The 23,011-nt window shown below is 41.0% G+C and overlaps 1 protein-coding gene across 1 annotated transcript; it reads left to right on the top strand.

Annotated features, from left to right (window-relative positions):
• Positions 1-1,177: 1,177 nt before the first annotated feature.
• LOC106712680 lies at positions 1,178-22,788 on the top strand. Its single transcript, XM_014505316.2, has 16 exons — positions 1,178-1,443; positions 2,555-2,649; positions 2,788-2,873; positions 8,475-8,632; positions 9,135-9,289; positions 9,989-10,125; positions 11,168-11,248; positions 11,639-14,016; positions 14,665-14,873; positions 21,155-21,298; positions 21,490-21,577; positions 21,656-21,770; positions 21,840-22,018; positions 22,119-22,334; positions 22,420-22,530; positions 22,625-22,788. The coding sequence occupies exons 2-16, from the start codon at positions 2,572-2,574 to the stop codon at positions 22,786-22,788; spliced, it is 4,299 nt and encodes a 1,432-aa protein (XP_014360802.2). The 5' UTR covers positions 1,178-1,443; positions 2,555-2,571.
• The last annotated feature ends 223 nt before the right edge of the window (positions 22,789-23,011 follow it).

Raw genomic sequence — 23,011 nt, 5'->3', positions numbered from 1 at the left:
TGCCCCTCGCGACCCCGCCACCCCGCCACCCCATCACCGCTCTCCACAACAATAAACTCGCAATATATGCGAAATTCATGTTTTGTCTCGATGTCTGGCTTGGCACTGAATAAACACGAGACTTTCATTTATATTTAAATACAAAGTTTCGCTGTTGGATTGTAAGATTTGGTAAAAATGTTAAAAAAAAATTGTACTTCAAACACACAAAACATATATTTTTTTTGTACTTCACAATCTATTATCCTCTCTAAGTTGTAAGTAGTATAAGCCAATCTTGGGATGACTAACATCGTGGTTTTTCTATCCATTCTGAATTGTGACGATAGCATGTGTGACGAACGCTAAAAATTTACTTATGTTATACCAAGGGTTTGAATGATTTTTATAAAACAATATATATTCCTGATTTTTCAGACTTTATATATCAAATGAACAAGCCCTGCATTTTTACCTTGTATCACCTCTACGCTAATCGTAGTGTCAGTATTGTTGTGGACAAGGCTCACACGAATTCGCTTGCAAACAATGTTTCTTACGTGTACACATTGCGTGTAAGTGGTAGGAAGGAGTGGCGTGTATCGCGGGCAAGCGTCTTTGTGAACTGACCTAAGTCACGTACAGACTATGCTACTGACAAACTGCACACAACACCTTATAACCTATAATAATCTATTGAAGATAATTTTATTTGTGTTTTTCAAATGATTCTTGATGTAACTGTTTCCATTCGAATCCATCTAAATATTAAGTTATTCATACTGGACGGCGAATAACAGTAGCTGTGTAGTGACTTATCTTCGTTGTTATGTTTGTTGATTTGGTATGTATTGTATATCTTTATATCTTTATTATGATAGTCAAAGGTACCTTCATACATAAATCTTGAGCGAACCGAGTAACTTTTTTCTCCAACTTATTCCATCACGATGCTGAAACAGTAGCATAAAATATCTTATGCGATTTTCATTCTGCTTATCGAATTCCTTTGAGAAGTTTATAAAAGAGTATTATTTATACAGCAATAGGTTTATCATTTTTGAAGATTTTCGGTTTCACCGGCTCTCGGCGTACAATACGTGCCGCAGATTATGTTATATTATGATAGTAATACCGATGTTATTTTTGATGGTCGATGTTGTAAGGCGGGACCTTTGAAATAAATCTTATAAGTTTATATTGTTATGCGACGAGAGAAGTCGCAGCGCGAGCTATACGTGTCACATAATGACCTCACAGATAAGGTTTCTCGGAGTACCGCACACAACACAGTACACCTCCGCCTCCGCGACAGGAGCGCGCTCGTCTCTCACTCGCGGGCCATTTATCAATTGTACAATTGTGCTCTATTCCGATTCAATGGGTATCTGTAACCGGAACAGTACATGAGCCGACAACAGAGTCCTCTGTCTCCGGCTCTCGGAACTACAGCCGAGATCAAAGGTACATTATGGTCTCGGTGCTCTGTTGAAGTTAATAATGTAATCGAGGACCCGGTAAATACTGCCGAGTTTATTGAGGGTACTACAAAATAAGTGTACATTAAATCTTGGTACGAATTGTGATATGATGTTGATGATAAATGGATGTGGTATAATTCTTGTGTTAGTTTTATATTTTGGCGGCGACGCGTAGTGTCTGTTCATAGTTATACTGCCCTGGGATTTGCGATTAGTGTCATTGTTAAACGAGACACCTCACAGTGAAATACATACTTTCTTTTATTAGTTTTTAGTTGAGACATGTTACAAAATAAGTAATTTCATTTTTTAATTTTCCTACAGTTCTTGTAATCAACCTATCAAATACGAGTAAATACAACACACTTGTCAAACTATTTGACCAATATTATTGAGTATTGTTAGTCTATCTATATCCGAGACCCATGGCTCGCTTCATTTGTGTGTTGTAACGCCACCCTTCTAACGCCACACACACAAGGCTCCCTTATCTATCCGGATCGACCGGAAGGTCGAGCCTGTGGAAGTCATTTTTTATAAAGACAAATTTTGTGACCAAATGTGTAGCGTAGATAAACATTTGATATTACTGTTACATTACGGTTCTTACCGGATTTTTTTTTTTATATTTTTTAAACAAACGAAAACGTTTCTGCCATTTGTCAATAAATTATTATTTTAATGTATGCTCAACTGAAAAGACATTTATGTTAATATTTATATAACGTAGTATCAATGCGTAAAATTTTCGCGCGTAAAATGTTATTAATAATAGTCATGCAGGTACAGAATTACCGCGAAATATTTCATATATGTAACTCTAAGATAACCAACCGGTTGCTCTCATAATGTATCTGGTAACGCTATAAATCAAAGTTAACGACCACGTCAATGTTGTTTTTCAATAACCAGTTAACATTTACTTTGCGACATTTTTATTTCATATGATAGCATATTTGCGTCAACGAGATTTTTTTCTTTTTTGACATTTGAATTAAAAGTAGCCCATTATTTAAATACCTAAAACCGAAACAAACCATTGTAAAAATTTGTTAAAGGTTAAAAATTTGCTAATGTCTATTCTTGATGTTTAGGTTGAAACGCGGCGGATATGGCAACAGAGGAGGAACCAGACTCCTTAAAAATATATTGGGACCATTTCTTCAAGGCTGAGACTGGCACTTATGAGGTTGGTACCACCACCACACCATTACCATATCAACTTACCAAATAACTAAATTCTTCAGAATTATGCTTTCATCGTTTTAAAATTAAAAACAGTTTCACCAGTAAATAAATTAATAAGTGTCGTGGCATTGTGTTACAGAAGTCGACATGGCTGGAGCTGTTCCTGGCGGAGTTCCTCGTGCGGCTGCAAGAGGGCGTCGATCCCAACCAACTCATCAAGTTCTGGTAATTTACCTGATAATGTTCCCCAAGCGAGACCTGTCGTATTCAAATAATTCTTGGCGACGAATAATTTTTAATCTGTCAAAATGATTACTCGTCAACGTCGTCTTTGAAAGTGATATTGGATGTGTAAAAGTTAGTGAGTTTTATGCGGAATAAAACAAATTTTTGCCAGAGAGGGAAGAGACGTATAATGCGAGTTGATCGATAACAGCGAACAGAATGACATGACACAGTTAAAAATTAATTTGGATTAACAAAATTCTTAATTCTAGACGGTAATCCTAAAATTACGCCGTTGCTCGTCGAAAAATGGCAGGCGCATATCCCAAGGGCGAATTGGCGCGAACATGCCCCCGGGCGTTGAAGGCTCGTCCTTCAACAAAACTAGATGTCGTCTTGAGGCAGCGGGCAGATCTTGCTAAAAGCGCGGCGTACGACTCCTGTCGCAGTCCGCACGTCAGCCACACGGGATACTCCGTCCGCTCCGGGATGGACTGCCACGACTCGACCCAGCCGCCATTTCAGCGGCGGTAGATTGTCCTCCTTCAGGATGACGAGGACACCTTCCTGTAAAGGGTTGAGATCAGAGCGCCATTTCGTCCTCAACTGAAGTTCCGATATATACTCTTTGCTCCATCTGCGCCAAAAGTGTTGGCGGAGTTGCTCCAAATGTTGGTATCGGCTCAGTGTTCCTGTGACGTGTCGCTCGTAGCAGTCAGTCGGCAGCGCGGTGAGAGGGCGGCCGATGAGGAAGTGTCCCGGCGTCAATGGAAGCAGGTCGCTAGGATCTGCTGAGAGCGGCGTTAGTGGACGTGAGTTGAGAACTGCCTCAATTTGGACCAGCACAGTGTTTAATTCCTCGTATGTGAGGTTACAATTACCAAGAATTCGTTTAAGATGGAATTTTACAGATTTAACGCCTGCCTCCCATAGACCACCGAAATGAGGGGCCTGAGGAGGTAGGAAATGGAAATCAATACCTTCAGGAGCTAGGTCACCAGGCAGCGAATTGTTACAATTTTTAATAAAACGGCCGATTTCGTTACTCGCACCTACGAATGAGGTCCCGTTATCGGAATAAATGTGTTTAGGTTTGCCGCGACGTGACATAAATCGACGAAGAGCCGACATAAAATTATTACTTGTCAAATCACCTACTAACTCAATGTGCATGGCCTTAGTAGCGAAACACACGAAAACAATAATATAAACTTTGACAAGTTTACAGCCGCGTCCCTGTCTACTGGCTGACGTGATAGGTCCGGCGTAGTCGATGCCAACTGTCTCGAAGGGATAGCCACTCGCGGTCACACGTCGCTGCGGCAGATTACCCATGATAGGATTCACTACCTTTCCCTTAAATCGACAACATAAATGACAATTACGATAAGTTCGTTTAGCTAAATTTAGACCACCGATTGGCCAGTAAGTTTCTCTAATTGACGTCAATAATAAACGAGGGCCAGCATGCAAAAATTTAACATGCATATATTTAAAAAGTATTTTTGTTAAATGATGAGTGGACTGTAATAAAATAGGATGTTTCTTTTCATAAGAAAACAATGAATTATCTAAGCGACCGCCGACACGCATTACTTTGTTATTGTCTAGAAACGGATTAAATTTTAATAGTTGATTCTTTGCGGGCAAGCGCTTATTCTGCAATAAAATATTGTATTCATTAAATGACTCGATTTGCGATAATTTTAATAAAACAAATAAAGAATTTTGAAGTTCTTCATTGGTTAGAAATTGTGTTGGTGGACGCTGTTTTTTACAAATATTAATAAATCTTAATACATACGCCATGGTGCGTTGTAATCTTACAAAATTAGAAAAACGTTCGAAATTGATTAAAGATCTATTAGAGTAATTATTAATTAAAGTAATTTCAGTACGCGTTTCAGGTAAACACTCATTTGCCGTAACATTTTTTGGCCAAGAGGAAATATCATTCTTCAGGAACTGAGGGCCTGACCACCACATGTCGAGATCGCGTAGCTTATCAATTGTGACACCGCGTGAGACATAATCTGCCGGGTTCATATCAGTAGGAACATGACGCCAAACGTGCGAACTCGTTTTATCTAATATTTCGGCTGCGCGGTTACGCACAAACGGTTGTAATTTACTTGGCAACATTTTTAACCAACCTAAGACGATAGTGGAGTCTGTCCAAAAAGTTACTGATCTTACTTGCACTCGTAGAGAACGTAATACCTTTTCGTATAGGCGCACTCCGACGAGCGCAGCGCACAGCTCAAGTCTCGGGATCGTGGTGGGCTTTATAGGCGCCACTCGACTTTTTGCTGAAAGCAACCGCACCAAAACAACATTATTACTTGAACTACGAACGTATAAACAAGCACCGTAAGCAGATTGCGATGCGTCACAAAAAATATGCAAATCAATCGAGTCGTAACTATTGCAAAGTACAAGACGAGGAATACACAAAGAACTTAACAAATGCAAGCTGTCTGCAATTATTTGCCACGATTTAATAATTTCTATAGGCAGTGGGTCGTCCCACGAAAGTTTAAGAAGCCATAATTTCTGCATCAATATTTTCATAGAAATAATGCAGGGAGCTAAGAGACCAAGCGGGTCGAATATTTGTGAAATGACTGAAAGTAATCCTCGCTTAGTTAATTTATTTAATTTAATATTATTTGTAGAAAAATGCAAATCATCTGATTCGATAAGCCAACTGAGACCTAATGTTTTACAAGGCTCCGTGGACCCAATGTTTAAATTTAATGAGTGATGTGGAATAAAGTAAGCTTGTCTCTGTGAATCAAATGAACATTCGGACATATGACCTAATGATAGGTATTCAGACATAAACTCAATATAATTATTTTTAAATTCGGATTGCCCTTTGAATTTTCTCTTTAGAGAAAGTAAACAATGATTGGCGCGCTGCAGCGAGCCGCCTAATACATCAGGTGACTGCGTCAGTGGCAACCTGACACAGAACCGACCGTCTGCCTGACGAGATGTATTTTTGATAAAATGTTCTTCGCACACTTTCTCTTCTTCGGAGAAAGATGAAGACTGAGGGCTGACCTCCTCGAGGCGCCAAAACCGCATTAACAGGGTTTGAATGTCATCACTGGAATCATTGCACGAAGAAACATTATTATTTGATTTTACCGACACGAAATTGGACTTAAAGTCAGAAGTCGAGCGCGCTTGGCCACTATTATACAAAGGACCTGAAACTAGCCACCCTAGACTAGATTCAAATAGCACGGGTTTCCCGGCTCCTAAACTAATTTTACGTAGCCCTAATAAATCCCAGAAAACATCCGCACCAATAATTAAATCCACCGAAGATGGAGTGTGGAAGTTGGGATCCGCTAAACAGAGGTTGCTAGGTAAATTTAAGTCTTTTAAAATTATTTGCTGACTGGGCACATCGTCAGTTATATTCGGCAAAACAAAACAGAAAATCTTTGTCGAAAAGTTTTCATTTAATGACTTAATGGGTAAACAACACATTTCGCCTATATGCGATTTTGAATTATTTATACCCAAAAGTGACTCGTTTACCTTAATTGTAGGTAAATTTAACGATTGTTTTAATCGTTCACTAATAAGGCATGAAGTGCTGCCGCTGTCGAGAACAGCGCGGGCGAGACACTCGCCGCCGCGGTCGTCGATAATTTTTATAAGGGAAGTGGCTAAGAGTACCTGCGTTCTGTTGGGCAAGTAGGTTGAAAGTTGAGCAGACAACGTGACATTACCAGAGGGCTCGTCACTGCTTTGTGTCGGATTTGCGGGGGAAAGTGCGGAGCGGTCCTCAGTGTTAGAACATACATTAGTTGTTGGCTTATACTTCTGATCTGGAATGTGAATTAGAACATTATGTCGCTTTTTACATATTTTGCAACCCGTAGTTCTACAATTGTTTGCATAGTGACCTGAACGTAAACAATTGAAACAAACCTTTAATTTGGGTAAAAGTTCCAAACGCTGTTCGTAATTAAGTTCTAAAAACTTAGGACAATTGCTTAATTTATGTTCGCATTTGCAATTAGGACATAACTGTAACGAAGGCTTCTCATTATTTTGAATTTTTGGACATTGTGCAATCGACACCATACTCTTAATATTGCTTGCCCTCTTTTCTGTAGGTTGAGAACAACGAGATAGTTCTAAAGTTTCTAAAAGGTCTGCACGATTTCGTAGAAATGTTAGAAATAATTGAAATGAAATGGCAGTGTTACAGTCCAACCTACCTTTATATTCCTCCCACTCACGATACGTTTTTGAATCTAATTTATGACTAATTATGTATATTAATAACGTATCCCAGTAACTTACAGGTTCTCCTAACGATTCTAAAGCTCTAATATTTTTATTTATCGTATCAATTGTACGCTTTAAAATATAATTCGACTCTTTAGTAATTGTCTCGATGTTAAATATTGCAGCAACATGATTCTGTATCAATAGCCTTTTGTTATCAAACCGGTCGCATAACAAATTCCAAGCAATTAAGTAATTACCGGCTGAAAATTCAATAGATTGAATAACTACAGCGGCTGTCCCTTCGAGCGACGCGCGAAGATAATGAAACTTATTTATATTATCTATACTATCGTTCGAGTGTATTAAGCTACAAAAAGTGTCTCTAAACTCGAGCCAATTATCATATGAACCACTAAACTTAGGTAGCTGTATAGTAGGCAATTTAACGATATTATCGTTGCGCTGTGAACTACTGCAACTTAGTGCGCTTTTGTTTTGCTCACTATTGTCATGACGCATTATTAAGTCTTGCGCCTTTGCAACAATTTTAAAATAAATTGACTCGAAATCGGTACGTTCGCTAATTTGACTGTCAATATCGTCGGCTAAACACTCTAAACGTAGTTGGACCTCATCGTAGTTTGTATATAAAATATCAATTTTACTTACGCGGGTCTTCAATTCGCTAACCTGGGACGAAGTTAAAGGCTCCTTTAAATCGCTGATGTAATTACTAAATACAGTTAAGCGACCTTTATAACTCGCTCGCTTTTTAATTAATTCCCTCTCCTCGGTCATTGTATATGGAAAAAGGCAAAAATCTGAAAATTTACAAAAATAATCTTAAAGTAAACTAAACAACACTACACAAATAATCAAAATATTAATAAACTTCCATTAAACACTGTGCGGTGCTGAGTATGTTTGTCCGTTTCTTTGTTCTCAAGATGTCCTTCACACGACCTCCGGACGAACTAATGTCTTCTTCAAGATCTTCGTAAAATCCGTAGAAATCGACGAAATTATTAACTCCACTGGTTAATAACAATATATAATTTGGCTCGAAGCTGACCATGTAAAAGTTAGTGAGTTTTATGCGGAATAAAACAAATTTTTGCCAGAGAGGGAAGAGACGTATAATGCGAGTTGATCGATAACAGCGAACAGAATGACATGACACAGTTAAAAATTAATTTGGATTAACAAAATTCTTAATTCTAGACGGTAATCCTAAAATTACGCCGTTGCTCGTCGAAAAATGGCAGGCGCATATCCCAAGGGCGAATTGGCGCGAACAGGATGAGTTTATTGTATGAGAAGTGTAATAAGTGATGTGGTCGTCGTCAGTCCGGTGAGCAGGGTGGTGACGCTGGTGGGGTGCGAGCTGCTGTGCGGCATCCACCGCGTCACCTCCGCCGCCAACCTGCACCACGCCGCGCCGCCCCCACCCTCCGCACCTCTACCAGCACTCCACTCGGGCAACGGTATCGCCAACGGACATGACGGTAAATCCCTCGCTTTATTTCATCTTATTTTATTGATTACGTTAATTTCAGTTAAGCTTAAATATTATTTACTAATGCTTTTATATCTAATGCATTGCCACAATGGTTATTATGCAATTTGAATATACAATTTTTTATTGCGATTTGTATTGTATTTTTAATGATTATAGATAATTTGATATTTTAAAAGATACATAACATACTTACACACAACAGGGAAATATTTCAATCAAACTGCAATATACAATATTGTTGATGTATAATGTATATATCAAAGTACTCAATATTAATATGTATCCGAGTGCGCACGCGCACGGATTATCAACTGACGTTACTGGCATATCGCTGCCCTCCTCGACCTGTGCGGAATTTCATTGGTTTGATTGATTTCTACAATTATTTCACTTGTCATCTTACTCAACTATGTACATACATACAAGCACTTATTTGTAAACGCGAGGTGGCGATGTTTTTCGTAAGAAAGGGTGGTACATTGTGACAGGAGATGTGGGGGGCGCGTGCGGTGCGCGTGCGCCGGCGAGCGTGTTCAGCCGCGCGCAGGCGCAGGCGCAGTCTAGCGGCGCTGTGCTGCGCGCGTACGTGCTGCGCGGCCCCGCCTGGCGCTGCCTCGTGCTGCTGCGCACGCTCGGCGTAGAGGTCCGCAATACATAACAAATAAAATTCTATATTCAAATAAAAATAAACAAACCAATAAGAAGTTGATACAAGAATCGTAAAGGTATTCGTTTGTATGAAGGATAACGTTAGTATTTCAACATTTAAATGTTTGTAAAAACATTTGTAGGTTGTATGATGTTTGTATGAAATCCTCCTTCACTATGATCTGCAAACAAGACTTGTTACATAGTTATTGTCCAGTTTGTACTCTGTATATATTTCGCAATGAGCCTGCATTGCCCATTTGTGTACACAAACCTGTTGCACAAGTACGGGGTCACTGACCGCCCGCTTGTGCAACTAATCATCGGCCTTTCCTTGCTCCGTTATTTTGATGACGATACAATTGATTACTTTACAACGGCATATATTTTGTAATTATTCAATTTGGCACGTCGGGAACAACAAAACTCTTGTGCTCCACGTGCCAACTTAAACACCGCTTACTGTATTTCGATTTTTGCACTCAGTTTTTTTGTTTACATGCCTTATTGAGGGTAATAAAATGTAATACCTTTAGGGTCCGTTCACACAGACCAGGGTAGAGAGCAGAGCAGATATTTTTCCCAAATAAAATTGAACTTTATGTAATTGATACAAATTTTAACATTACGATGTTGATTAACGTTTAGATATGAAGTTGTATGTATCGTGTTTAGAAGATATGTTTGTGGTCAGGGTCTGTCGTGCTGCCGTCAGCTGAGCTCGGTGCTGGTGTGGCTGTGGGGGGAGCTGGCGGGGGGCGCGGCCAGTCCCGGCGCCAAGCCGCCCCCCGCCTCACACACACCTCCCATACACATGCTCTTCTCACACAGGTACTGTTCTCATACAACTACCAACAAATACTATATTATATTTTCTCGTAATAATTCCAAGCGAATCGGTGACATTATACGTGTTGAATCCATTTTAAAACGATTTGTTTTGTTTATAATAATTTCCTTTCATACGAAAATAGTTTGATAGAATTTTTATAATACTAAAAATATGTTTATAAAATGTTATAAAAAAGTGCACAGTTGCAAAAATAAGTTGTATTTATATAAATAAATTTTAATATTTTATCATATATGTATAAATATATTCAAAGATTAATTTAATTATGTGAATAGCGCGATCTGTTCAATATGTCATAAATTATTGGTTGAAAAGATTACATTAGCATAAAAGTGGCTTCATTATATGCATACTTTGTTTTCTTTCTTTTATTTGTAAACTTTGCCATGACAACGAGGACAAATGGCCGAGTCATCTAGAGCTTGATACCTCCTTGTCTATTTGAATACAAATATTATTCTTTATGTGTTATCTTTGTTACCATTGATGCTGCACGGAAAAACACCAGATACGTATCGCGTATATCGTAATGAGAGAATTTACATACATCGATAGATGGATATTTGTTACTAAGTATCACCAAAACAGCTAAATGGATCTCTAAAATTTGACGTAAATGTAAAACATAGTCTGGAAGTACATATTTTAGAGTAAATGAAAGAGAGAAATAAATTAATTTCCTTCGGTAGTAAATATGATTCTGCAAACAAAAGTTGTGTATTATTAAGATAAGGTTTTATCCGAAAATTGACATTTAAATCAATAAATGAATAATTTTATGTGGATTTTAGGTGGATTATAATTTACAAAGATGATTAAAAACATTAATTTGTCATTAGTGAACATTAAGATCGGATAATGACGTACTTCGTATCAATAAATTATAATTTTATAATATATTTGCAATGCATCCACAGCAAGCTAATTTTCTATTTTAAGTAAAACTGAATTTAAATATTATTTGTATTTTGCAAATTTGATATTAATCAACACGTGTAATGAGACACGACATGTTTTCAGAATCTGGACCAAACAAAAATTAAATCAAGTACCGAAAACGAGTTCAATCGCTTCCTCAGTGAGAAGTTCCGCATCTGGACGGTAAGAACATTGTTCAATGTTTGACTGTTATCACAAATATTGACACTGCTTGCTAATGCAACCTATCTCTTGCTAATGCTAACCTGTGTAAATACCTAACAGACGTCCAGACACTTTTATTAATGTTGACCAAAGGTATCATTGTCATTGCAGTTCAATTTATTTAATGCTTATCCTTATTTCAAAGACAACATTTAAATAAATTTAATGTTTACCTTAAAAGCTCTGACATTTTAAATAATGCAAAATATCCAATTCAATACCAAACATCCAGTTTATCTACAGCGAGAACCGAGAAAAATGTCAGCGACTGGAGTCCGTTGTATGGAACGAGATAATAATATTTACACTTTATATACGTGAAAAACAATTTTAACATTTAATTACCAGGACGAAGCACAACGGCGTCTCTAAACTGGATTCCAACGACGCCAAGAGCAATAGACGCTCTCTCGCGGAGACGGAACAGTCCACAGAGTCCGCGGACTCCAACGACGACCTGCACATTCTGAACAAGTCCATGGCCATCAAAGTGAGCGCGCCCAGCGATCAGTTTGAGTACTTCGAGTCGCCGAAGCGCTCCTCCAACGACTACCCAAATGAAATGCTCTACACCGACCCTTTCTACACGCCGCGCAAGTCTAAACCCAAAGCTGACGACTACATCAACGACAAACATAAGGAAATTATAAACACGGAAATAAGTAGCTTCGACTTCATGCTCCTCATCACCGAGCTGCTGCAGGAGCTGTGCAAGGCGGAGAGCAGCCTCTCGGGCGCCGAGGGCTCGCAGATCTCCATGCAGTGCATTAACTTTTCCTTGAAGAACCTTTGCTCTCTGCAGTTCGGCTCCCTGCCGGCCCAGGCCAACTACAACGGTGAAGAGATGTCAAGAATCAAACTGGCCCTCACTGAGCTCCTGATCGTCTCGCTGGACAAGGTGTTGATCCACTCGGGCTTGTGTGCAAAACTAATCAATAGCGGCATTCTGCCGATGCTTCTCAGGATCCTGGAGGATGTGATTTGTAAGACTAACGCTAAATATAATACTAAGGAGGACCGCCCCTCTCAGCCCAAAGACGTAGAAAAGTCAAACCAGAATGAAGCGGAAAACTTGCTCAAATATGTGTTCGGTATAGCGTATTCTATTACGGCCTTCTTCCACTGTTTGTTGATGCAGTGCCGCACAGTCGACAAGCTCAGAGAGTTCACGGACCAATTCAAGCTGTACGGGGAGTGCCTGAAAGGAGGCCTCCTCAAGGAGTGCATAGAGCTGATGATCAGAATTCCTCACGAGGAGGAGGAAACTAGTGTAATATTAATTAAGAAGCTTATAGAATCTATAGGAAAACTCGTGAGCGGTATGAAACGCGTCAGGAGCGAGGTGATCCACTCGGCCGCGTGCGGGCGGAGCTGGCACAAGGCGTGCAGGCCGCGCGTGGCCGCCGGCATGCACCACCACCACGACGTGCTGGGCGAAGCGGGCCCCGGCCTGCCGCTGCCCTCCGCCTGCTGCGTCTCCGTGCTCTACGGCACCCTGACTGCCCTCGTCACCGACGACCGGGTCTCGGCGCAGCCCGAACTCAGGACCAAGATATTGCGAGTGATGCTCAAGTGCGGCGTCTGCTGCTGCTTCTCTCCGGGGTTCCTGATGGAGTGCATCGTCAGATTGATGTTGACGCACAACAGCGTCGCGCCGCGATGCCTCCAGCTCCTCGAGCACACCGTCTACGGCGACCTCGGGTCCAGCATACTCATTCCCCGCGTGACGGACCAGCTGCCCTGCTCCATTTGCGAGCCGTGCGACGACAACAAAGACTTGGGGAGGAAGTATTGCCACCACGGAGTGAGCCCCATAGAGAGAAAGAGCGTGTGGTCGTTTCTGATCCATTACAATTCGTTGCTTCAATTGGACAACCACAACAATGTATTGCACGCGGCCGTCAGCCACCTCCTAAAAGTGACTCCCAAGTGTCGAATGGAGATGAAGTACGAGCTGCTGTTCAGCGTCATCTATCCTACTTTCATCGTGTCCAAGCATCGGTACATCATAAAGCGGGAGGAGTCCGCCTACTTCCTGACCGTGTCTTGTCTCAATATCTTTGCGAGTCTCCTGAACACGGTATCTTTCGCAGAACAGTTTATACAAAAAGGTGGCCTCAGCTACGTTCTCGAACTGGTATCGTTACCCGAATTTTCCAACCAGTGCTGTGCGATTCTGGAAATCGCCATAATCGTGGAAATATACAAACTGATGAAGGAGAACGCGGAGCTCACCTACTTCCGCGAAATAAGCTCGCTGGCCTCCGTGCAGATGTTGTTCAAATGTCTGTCGGAGGTGACCGAGAGATGCTACAACATGTATAAACTACAGCTGCCCGCCGACAAGTTCGAGGAGCTGTGCGATCTCACGAAGGAGAAGGAAATACTCGATATGAACACCGAACTAGAGGAAAGGTTTTCGACGACAAATAACACTTTAGTATCGAACGACAAAGCCGAGGAATCCAGCGAGGACTACATTGAGGCGTTGAAGACCATCGGTACGTTCTGGAAGTCGTGCGCGGGGCTGTGCCTGCTGTGTCCGCTATTCCGCGAGCACGTGTCGCGCGCGCCGCTGCTGGCACACAGCTACGCGCTGCTCAAGCTGGCGCTGCACCGCCTGTGCCAGCCCGCGCCCGCCGCCGCGCCCTCCGCCGCGCCCGCCGAGACCCGCCTGCTCGTCGCCCTCATGGAGGCCCTGCTCACCGTGCAGTTCGCGGTGTCTGGTAATTTGCTTCTCACTAATAATTTATTTTATTTAAATATTTTGTCACAGTAAAAAATAGTCATCCTTATCAAACTTATATAATGGCAGCAAGCGAAAAGTTTACTCCACATAATACTAAGAGTAATTGATCCGCAATAAATATGTGTAGCAGTTTACAGCGGATCGGGTTTCTTATGCCACCTCGATGTGGCGTGATAGCTGCGAGATCACACAATATAAATCTTACAAATATCATAAATGCGAAAGTTTAGATGTATATTGAAAGTTATCTCGAGATCGGCTTCATGGATCTCGATGAAATTTGGCTTAGATGTAGAACGATTCTTAAAAAAACACAGGTTACTAATTAAGATTTTTTTATATTCCACACAGACGAAGTCGCGGGCGACAGCTAGATACCTATCATATGTGTAAACGCAGGACGCAGTCAAATAGAATAAAGATAGACTCGTTTATATTACATTTAGTTTTTCATATGTGCCAAATTTTATCAAGATCCCTTGAGCAGTTCTGGAGATACCTTCTAACAAACATCCATCCATCTAAACATTCTCATTTATAATATTAGTAAGATTTCTATTTTATTCGGTTCAATATAATGGCCTAGTTTAGTTGATATAATGAAGTGCCTGGTGTTGAATGTCAGACCCGACAAAGGGACGTTCGCGCACTGCCAGCTGCGGCGTGGTGCGCAGCGCGCTGAGAGCTGCCACAGCCGCCACAGCCGCCACTGCCAACACAACTCCCGCCATGTGCAGCGGCGCGGGTCTGAGCGCGCTGTGCGACGCCCTCATCGGCGTTGCTGTGGCCCGCCCCAGTCGCAGACTGGCAATGCCGCGTCTCGCACCCGCTAAGGTATTGTATACTGGACATATCATTGAATCTCTAATTTATAACTAAATATAGACTGGACGCTGAATATTCCTCATACTGATTACTTTCAACATACATCTTACTTAATCTTACTGATATTATAAATGCGAATGTTTAGATGGATGGATGGATGGATGTTTGTTTGAAGGTATCTCCGAAACGACACAACGGATCTCGCTGATATAGTACATAGTCATAGTCAACATAGTCTCGATTCTAGAAGAACACATAGGCTACTTATTATGTTTTTTTTAAATTCCGTGCGGACGAAGACGCGAGCTACGGCTAGTCTAGATATATAATACAATAGTTATGTTAAGGAGGAATATTAAAAGGTGAGCTAAAGAAAAAGAATTATGAGCGTGTATCGGAATGTGGAGGTGCGGATTGGGGCTAAAGCACACGCTGTCCCGCACTTGTCACATATACCCACACATACATACATATATATATATATATATATATATATATATATATATATATATATATATATATATTATAACCCGATATTCTTAAAGATATAAGTATATACATGATAACATAAGACAGTAGAATATCCATATAAATATTGAGACATGATTTCATCATGACAACAACGTGAATAATATTATACATTAACAATATATTTATTACATTGTAAGAATTTTTATATATCTTTAGTAGGTATGTAACACACATAGTTTAACTTAGAATCATCACAACATCTTACACCCGCCTCGCTCTCTCAAAATATAGGAAAGTCGATTTGCATAATTTTGTAAAACCTACAGAATATGTGCCAGAATAAATTATACAAAAAATATTCAACATCATAATTGCTAATCTAATAGACGTTCTCAATGAAAATTATTAAAATGAAATTTGTTTATAAAAATAAAATCCTAGACATCCGGAAGAATGTAATATGTAGAAACATTCGATCTAATCGCAGCAGACCGGTTTGGTAGTCGCGACTGTAATACTCTGCGCGGTGACCATCACCACACTGGATGTAGGATAATAACAACCAAATACTGCTTAGTTATTTTACAATTATTATTATTTCTATTTTAAATCAATTCTACATACTCGCGTGTACTCAAAGAGTTAGTAAATTATACCTTGTTTGGTGAATGAAATTTCTAGAATTTGTTCCATTAATAAAACGTAATAGCTCCTACGAATTATACATTACTAGCTGTCGCGCGTGACTCCGTCCGCACAGAATTAAAAAAACAGGTAATTATCATACGTGTTCTTCTAGATTATGGTCTAAATCTGTGCCAAATTTGATCGAGATTTGTTGAGCCGTTACAGAGATACCTTCAAACAAACATCCATCCATCTAAACTTTCACATTTATAATATTAGTAAGATTTAAATTATGGAACTTGTTAAAGTTCACGGATAACCCATTATATGTAAACTATATTCCAAACATCAGAAATAGCTTAATCACAATCAATTACTAAATTGAAGTAACCTGTTAATTTCTAACCATTACATAATTCAATATGCTATTATCTTTAACTTGGCATTAATGTTACAAAATAATAATGAATACCTCAACAATGTACCTGTAACTATAGGGGTTGATAAAGATTATTTGATTTGAGCCTTTGATGTGCTACAGTTTGTGACGTAAGTCGGTTATAACGAGAATCGTAAAACATGTCCCGAGAGCCGCGTGTCGTGTGGTGCCCGCTTGTACTCGCGCGGCGTCCGCTCCCTCTGCGGCCGCGCTCACATCGCCGCTAACCACCAAGTAGACCACTGGCTCTATTACAAATATTTATATATCAAAACAAAATAGCGCTATCCGATCGCGTATAGGAAGCACTACGCGTGGAACAGGTGAAAGTGACAGTGGTGGAAAGCTGTTGTGCTCCTGAGTAAAGTGCTAGTGTTATTTCACAATAAATTCGGAAGGTCCATGCCGGAGCTCGCTCGCCTTCAAACTTAATTGGCAGTTCCTCATGCCGGTGAGTTTCGTAAGATTTGGCAATAATCGCCTACGGACTTTATTTAGTTAATTATAGGTTTTTGTGGGTGCTATTTTAAATGAAATAAATCTCATTTGATTGTAAGCAGCCAGCACGCAAATGAACATTTATATTTCATGATGAGACTATAAGAAATTTTGTAGGTTAATATTAGAGTTGTTTATTATCGCTTTCTTTTGAACGTTCGTGTATCTCAATAGTTTGAATGAGCGATTGTTACGTCCGGAAACACAAGTTCGATCCTTAGACATAGCCTAGTAACATTGCATACAAAAATATCTTTTTTATTTAGAGTCACAACCTAGTTAACTAATGAATCTACATTTTCATCCCAGGTATGAACAAAATTAATATTAAAAGTAATATAGTATAATATCTATAGATATAATAGTATCGTATCCACTGGCTGTACTGTGAGGGCTTTGGCTGGCTCTGCATGCAACTTATTATAACACACATGAAAACTTGTACACATACAAGTTTTCATGTGTGTTATAATAAGTTGTCTGCTCTGTAATTTCGACAAAACTTGTTATTTACGAATGGGCGGAAAGGTGAATGTTTAAATTAGGTGTTTCTTCATTTTTTATAATGAAATAATTTTCTGTGGTGACAGGTCATAATATTATCTTAGAGTAATCATAAGTCATTACTCTACGTGAAATCCTATCTGATATTGAATGTATCAATATATTCGTGTGATGATATGACGTCGTTGTGGTAGAACCTCGCCGCCGCCGCCGCGCTGGCTGGCTGTATTCTAGAACATAGAGAATCGCAACATCACGACAAACTCTTTGGCTGACAATCATATTATGTCCTTTCAATAACTAATATAAAGCACTGGAAATACACATACTCAAAATGTCTTCAACAATTCACGCCCGTAATCCAGAGGGGTAGGCAGAGACCATGAACTTCCATTTGTAACTGTTCTGATACTTGTGTCCTCTCGAATCATCTACATTCATACATGTACGCATACATGCACATTGGAGCACTTGATACCACCCTTCAGTTCTTGAGTAGGTATTACATCAATCTGGATGGTGGAAGTAGGTACTTCTGGGACGGCCCCCAAAAAATTGTTTACTTCAAAAATGTTTCCGTAACTTATACAGGGCACTTTTAATATAATCTATTGCGGCCTCTTTGATATCTCTTTTGTCGAGCTCATTTTAATTAAAGGACGCCGGTGCTCTTTGCAATATTTAGAATTTTTGTCGTCTCCATTTGCGTATCGGTAACAATCTAATTATGCGTTAATTATGTAAAATTGACGCCGTGACCCACCCGCGCCGCGCCGCCTCGCCCACGACCAAACTAAAAACAAAACGCACTACGACACGTCCAAGTTTGGCTCCTTACCTCTATAACTTTTAATTATGTGCTTCACACAAAATAACAAACAACAAACTTATATGCAAAAAACGATGTCTTTAAACTGTTATAAATGAGTAACAGTTATAGAACGTCTACATTAAAAAGTAACCCGTTGTATGTGTTTATTTGTGCTACTTTGAATTATCGAAACACATGTACAAAACATTTTGTCCTCCAATCTATGAAAAATAGTATATCAATATATTTTTAAAGATGTTTTTCGAGTGGAAACTGCCGATTATATTACACATTTATCAAATACGCAGTTATTAATTTATTAATTGACATAGATAAACGTCTTCTAACAGTTTTACGACTTCGATTGTGACTTAATGTCCGCCTGGTGAACTGTGCAAGCGACGCTGCCCGCCATCCGGCAGCTAATTGCTGCAAGACGATTGCTCGCTGATAACGAGCTCGGCAAATCGTCGTGGTTATCTACTTACATGTTTTGAGAACTGAGAACTTTTTCACATAATTTGTTACTTGTAAAAAATCTTACACAAGGATTGGTACATCATTGTGGAAAAAAGGTTCAAGTTGAACGATATATCACAGTACAGCATGTTTCAAATTTCCCAGTTCGCCTAATAGTGGTTAGTACATTCTAAACTCAAATATAAAATTAAACATTTTTTTGTGTCGTGTTACAATAATATAACAAATTATATTATTCATATTAAATTAAATAATTACAATATTACTATAAAGGTGAACGCGTATTTTTTGCGGCACTTAAATATCCATAAATAAAAGGAAACGCACTGTTGCAATTACATTAATAATCATACACTAGCGCAGCCTACCTCTCCAACATATACTACAAATTGGAGGACGTTCCACATTTTACGTGTTCGTTAATAATTAACCTATCCACACATATACATGTATATATATACACAATTTATATACACAAAGTTTTTTCTTTTGTTTATGAAATGTTTGTATAAATGTCATTTGATATCTAACTCTGATATTGTGAAAGTACGTAAGTACAGTTGCCTTTGTTCGCGGTGTTCCATTTACAGAACATTTTCCATGCACCTCCCAACTAACTTAAACATGCTTTGATCAAATTAGAAATAATGTATGTGACTTGTACTCTTGAAACGTTTTGCAATATTTATCGTTATAAGTTACGCCTTTTACGCAAGACATTCAAACTATTGTCGCGTTTAATGTACTGCTAACAAAGCTCACTGTACTTATATAATGACGAAGCCCATTAAAGTTTAATGATCGTTGGATCAGTAGCATCAGTCACTGCTAAAGGTCCACCGGTTTCCAAATAATACATTAACGCCTTCATTAACTTCCGTTCAGTTTTGATGCACATTTTTTGTATTTATTTGATTTCATGCACGTCATCATCTGAGTGCATCACAGGAAACTGCCTAGAATTATGCTATACTAGTTGTCGCATGCGATTCCATCCGCGCTGAATTTAAAGAAAAAACTTAATAAGTAGCCTATGTCATCTTCCACACTATGTCCTACTTCTGTGCCAAATTTCAACAAGATCCGTTTAGCCGTTACGGAGATACCTTTTAACAAATATCCATTCATCCATCTTATCTTTTGTATTTATAACATTAGTAAGATATAGTAAAAATGTATCGAACATCAGCACAGAAATCTTTTTATTTTTGAACCTTAATTTAATTGAATGAGATAAAGACATATTTATATATTTGCGCGACGGACATCAAGGTACAACCTTTAGCGGTTGGCATATCCTTAAATTTGTAACCTTTTGTAGCCGAAAAGACCTCACCGCTTTTGTAAATTGAGGCGTCATACAATACGTATTTTTCTCCGGAGGGTAAGGAGTTGTCGAAATGTTGTTGTCTTTACATTAACTATTGCTTGTTCATTCCAAGACTCTGAAGGCTGTTGACGTTTCAATGGTATGCTTTAAGGAGTCAATGCAAGTCAGACAGCTCCAGTCGTAATCCTATGTGCAAGCGACAGCTTGTCGCGTCGGGCGGCGCGGCGGCGGGCGACAACACGCGAGCATTAAGCATTTAAACTAATCTCATTATGAAACGCTTTTACTGGAAAACTTATGATTCACAATATCCCGCTATAGAATCACAGTTACTTAAGATGTCTGTGGCAGTAGGTAGGTATCAAAGAAATTGATTAGACGTAAAATAATTTTTGTTGGCACAAGTCGCAGTTAAATGGCTTCCCGCGGCAATCCTTAACACAGTGGTAAATTGGAACCCGCCGTAACTTTCTACACCTTTGAAATAACAGAGATACCAATACGTTGATGTACACAATTTTTGACCGTGAAAACTTACGGTGCGCCGGCTGTAAGGCGGGACACGTGACCGACGCCCGCGATTAAGTCGCTTTATTGGGGATTATACTATGCCGCTTATGTTACTATTAACTTCACGTTTGAACTAAAACAAAGGTTTCATATATTTAAGGCCTTTCGTACACAAGACAACGTAAACCTTCGCAACCCGGCGGTAAATCCGCCGCTAAGCGGCTTACGTAATACAATGTCGTAGAAGTCACACACAGGCACGCGTTCGCTGACATTTTCATCGTTCGTCGCTAGCTACCTGTTTGTTAAGAACGTCGTGAGAAATATGCGTTGCGTTGCAATGTTCAAAGCAATCTATACAGTTGACATTTTGTAAATTGGTGATAGCAGTGTAGTCGCTATGCCTGTACTGACTGGACTGACAACTCGCGTCGACGAATCGACGACTCGACGATAGGTACGGAGCGAGCGCTACGCGATATTTACGACGCAAATATACAATATTCGTTTCGGAGATTTACGTTGCCTTGAAGGATCTAAGACTAATAAATTGCATAAGAGAGATATATAAATATGATTCTCGCATGATTTACAATGAAAATGCTCCTTTATTGTATTAGGTGCCGCCGCTGCAGTGCGAGTCGAGCGGCAGCTCCGTGGAGGGCTCGTCGGGCGAGGAGGCCGGCCCGCTCGGCAGCTCGCACGCCAGCCCCTACGCCAGCGAGCTCAGCGACCCCCACCCACTGGACGACGACGGTTACGAGGTACGCGTCACTCGATCAACGTGTTACTCAACGAGGGCACAAAATTAATGTCACATTCTAGGACTTAGGAATCGAAACTTTTGAATAATAATTAATCTAAGGAATGTGTGTTTTGAAATGATTCTAAATGAAATATTTTCCATATAATGAGTTGTGTGGTATAATATAATCATCGCGGGACTCTATTGCAGGCGGACGTGGAGGCGGGCAAGCTGGCGGCGGCCCGCGGCGCGCCCCCCGACCTTGCGCACACAATGTCCGTGCTCGGCGGACTCTCCGGTGAGCTACTGTGCTTCTCTTATACCTGATATACATCCATTATCGTCCAAGTTGTTTAAAGTGAGTCATACTTTTCAGAATACCAGTCGCCGATGGAGGCGTTGTGCGGCGGGCACGCGGCCCCGGGCCCCGGCTTGGCGCACCCAGAGCTCTGCCTCGTAGTCGTCGACATTCTCTCGCAGCTCCTACAGAGGTCTGTATATGCATACTGGCTGTAGGTCAATTGTGAGGTCCGGATCGATGAGCGTGTCGTTTGCATCAGGGTGGTGGAGGAGGAGAGCAACAACGGCACGCAGGAGAGCCTGGAGCGCGTGTGCGGCGGGCTGGCGCGGGCGCTGGCAGCCAGGCTGGCGGGCGGCGGAGCGCCGGCGGGCCTGCTGCGCCGCCTGCTCACCCCGCCCGCCGCCGCCTTACTGCGCCGCACGGACCCTCGCCTCGCAGGTAACACTAGCTTCATTTTTGGTATTTCGGAAGTACCAGACACATTGTAAGGACTAACAAAGCTGAAAGCTACTTACGATATATTTTTATCCTCCATCAGAACTGCAACACAGCATTTTGGAACTAATACACGTGGTGGCCTCCCAGAGCGTGGAGCCGCGCGAGCTGGCGGCGCTGCTGCAGCTGGCGGCGGCGGACCGGCCCCCGCTGGCCGCGCTGCTGTCAGCGCTGCAGCGCCTGCTCGCGCACGCAGACCCCTGCACGCCGGACTTCGCGCTACAATTCCCCATACAATTGTCTCCCCACTCCTCCGACGGTGAGTCTGCTAAAATATAAGTTCACAGTCAGACTCGTTACAAGCAGAAGTGGTCACATAATAAAGCGTTCGCTTTTCACAACAGAACCGACGACGTCATTGGGTGCAGGTGCGGCGCGCTGCGTCGTAGACGGCGCCAATTGGGGGCCCTGGCTGCAGGGCTTCGCCCTCGTGTTGTGGCTGCAGCCGTTACCAGGTCGATAAACTTACTGCATCTTTACCATAATTATGAAGAAATACATGCATCTCGAAGTGAATTTAACAAAAGTATGTCCTTTGATCGTCAACAGAGGCTAAGAATGAAGACTACGATGAGGTGGACAGAGCTGTGCCGATGAGGCAGGAGACGGGCGAGGTGTGCGGGGTGCCGGCCGCGGCGGCGGTGCACGTGCTGTCGCTGGGCCAGGACTCGCTCACCTTCGAGCTCTGGCTGAACGTCGCCACCGGTAACTAACCATCTTATATTTATTTTGCCCTATTTTTAGTTAGAAGTATTAGTAAGAAAACGTAACATTACACTAAGTATGCTAGAAGAAATGTTGCCAATAATGTTGTGTGCGGTGTCAGGCGTGCCGTCTGTGCGGCTGTCTCGTGGCGGGGGCGTGTCCGGGGGCGTGTCGGGGGGCGTGTCCGGGGGCGGGGCGGAGGCGGGCGGGGGCGGGGCGCGCGTGCTGTGC

This window comes from Papilio machaon, chromosome 7 (genome assembly GCF_912999745.1).
Source record: "Papilio machaon chromosome 7, ilPapMach1.1, whole genome shotgun sequence".
In the NCBI taxonomy this organism is placed as follows: Eukaryota; Metazoa; Arthropoda; class Insecta; order Lepidoptera; family Papilionidae; genus Papilio; species Papilio machaon.
Note: the sequence above shows the minus strand (reverse complement) of the source record. Positions and strands in the feature narration are given on the sequence as shown.

Coding starts and splice junctions, on each gene's coding strand:
- LOC106712680 (XM_014505316.2), top strand. CDS start 2,572: ATGGCAACAGAGGAGGAACCAGACTCCTTAAAAATATATTGGGACCAT. Junction 8,633..9,134: donor TATCGCCAACGGACATGACG/GTAAATCCCTCG, acceptor ACATTGTGACAG/GAGATGTGGGGGGCGCGTGC. Junction 21,578..21,655: donor CGTGCTCGGCGGACTCTCCG/GTGAGCTACTGT, acceptor CATACTTTTCAG/AATACCAGTCGCCGATGGAG.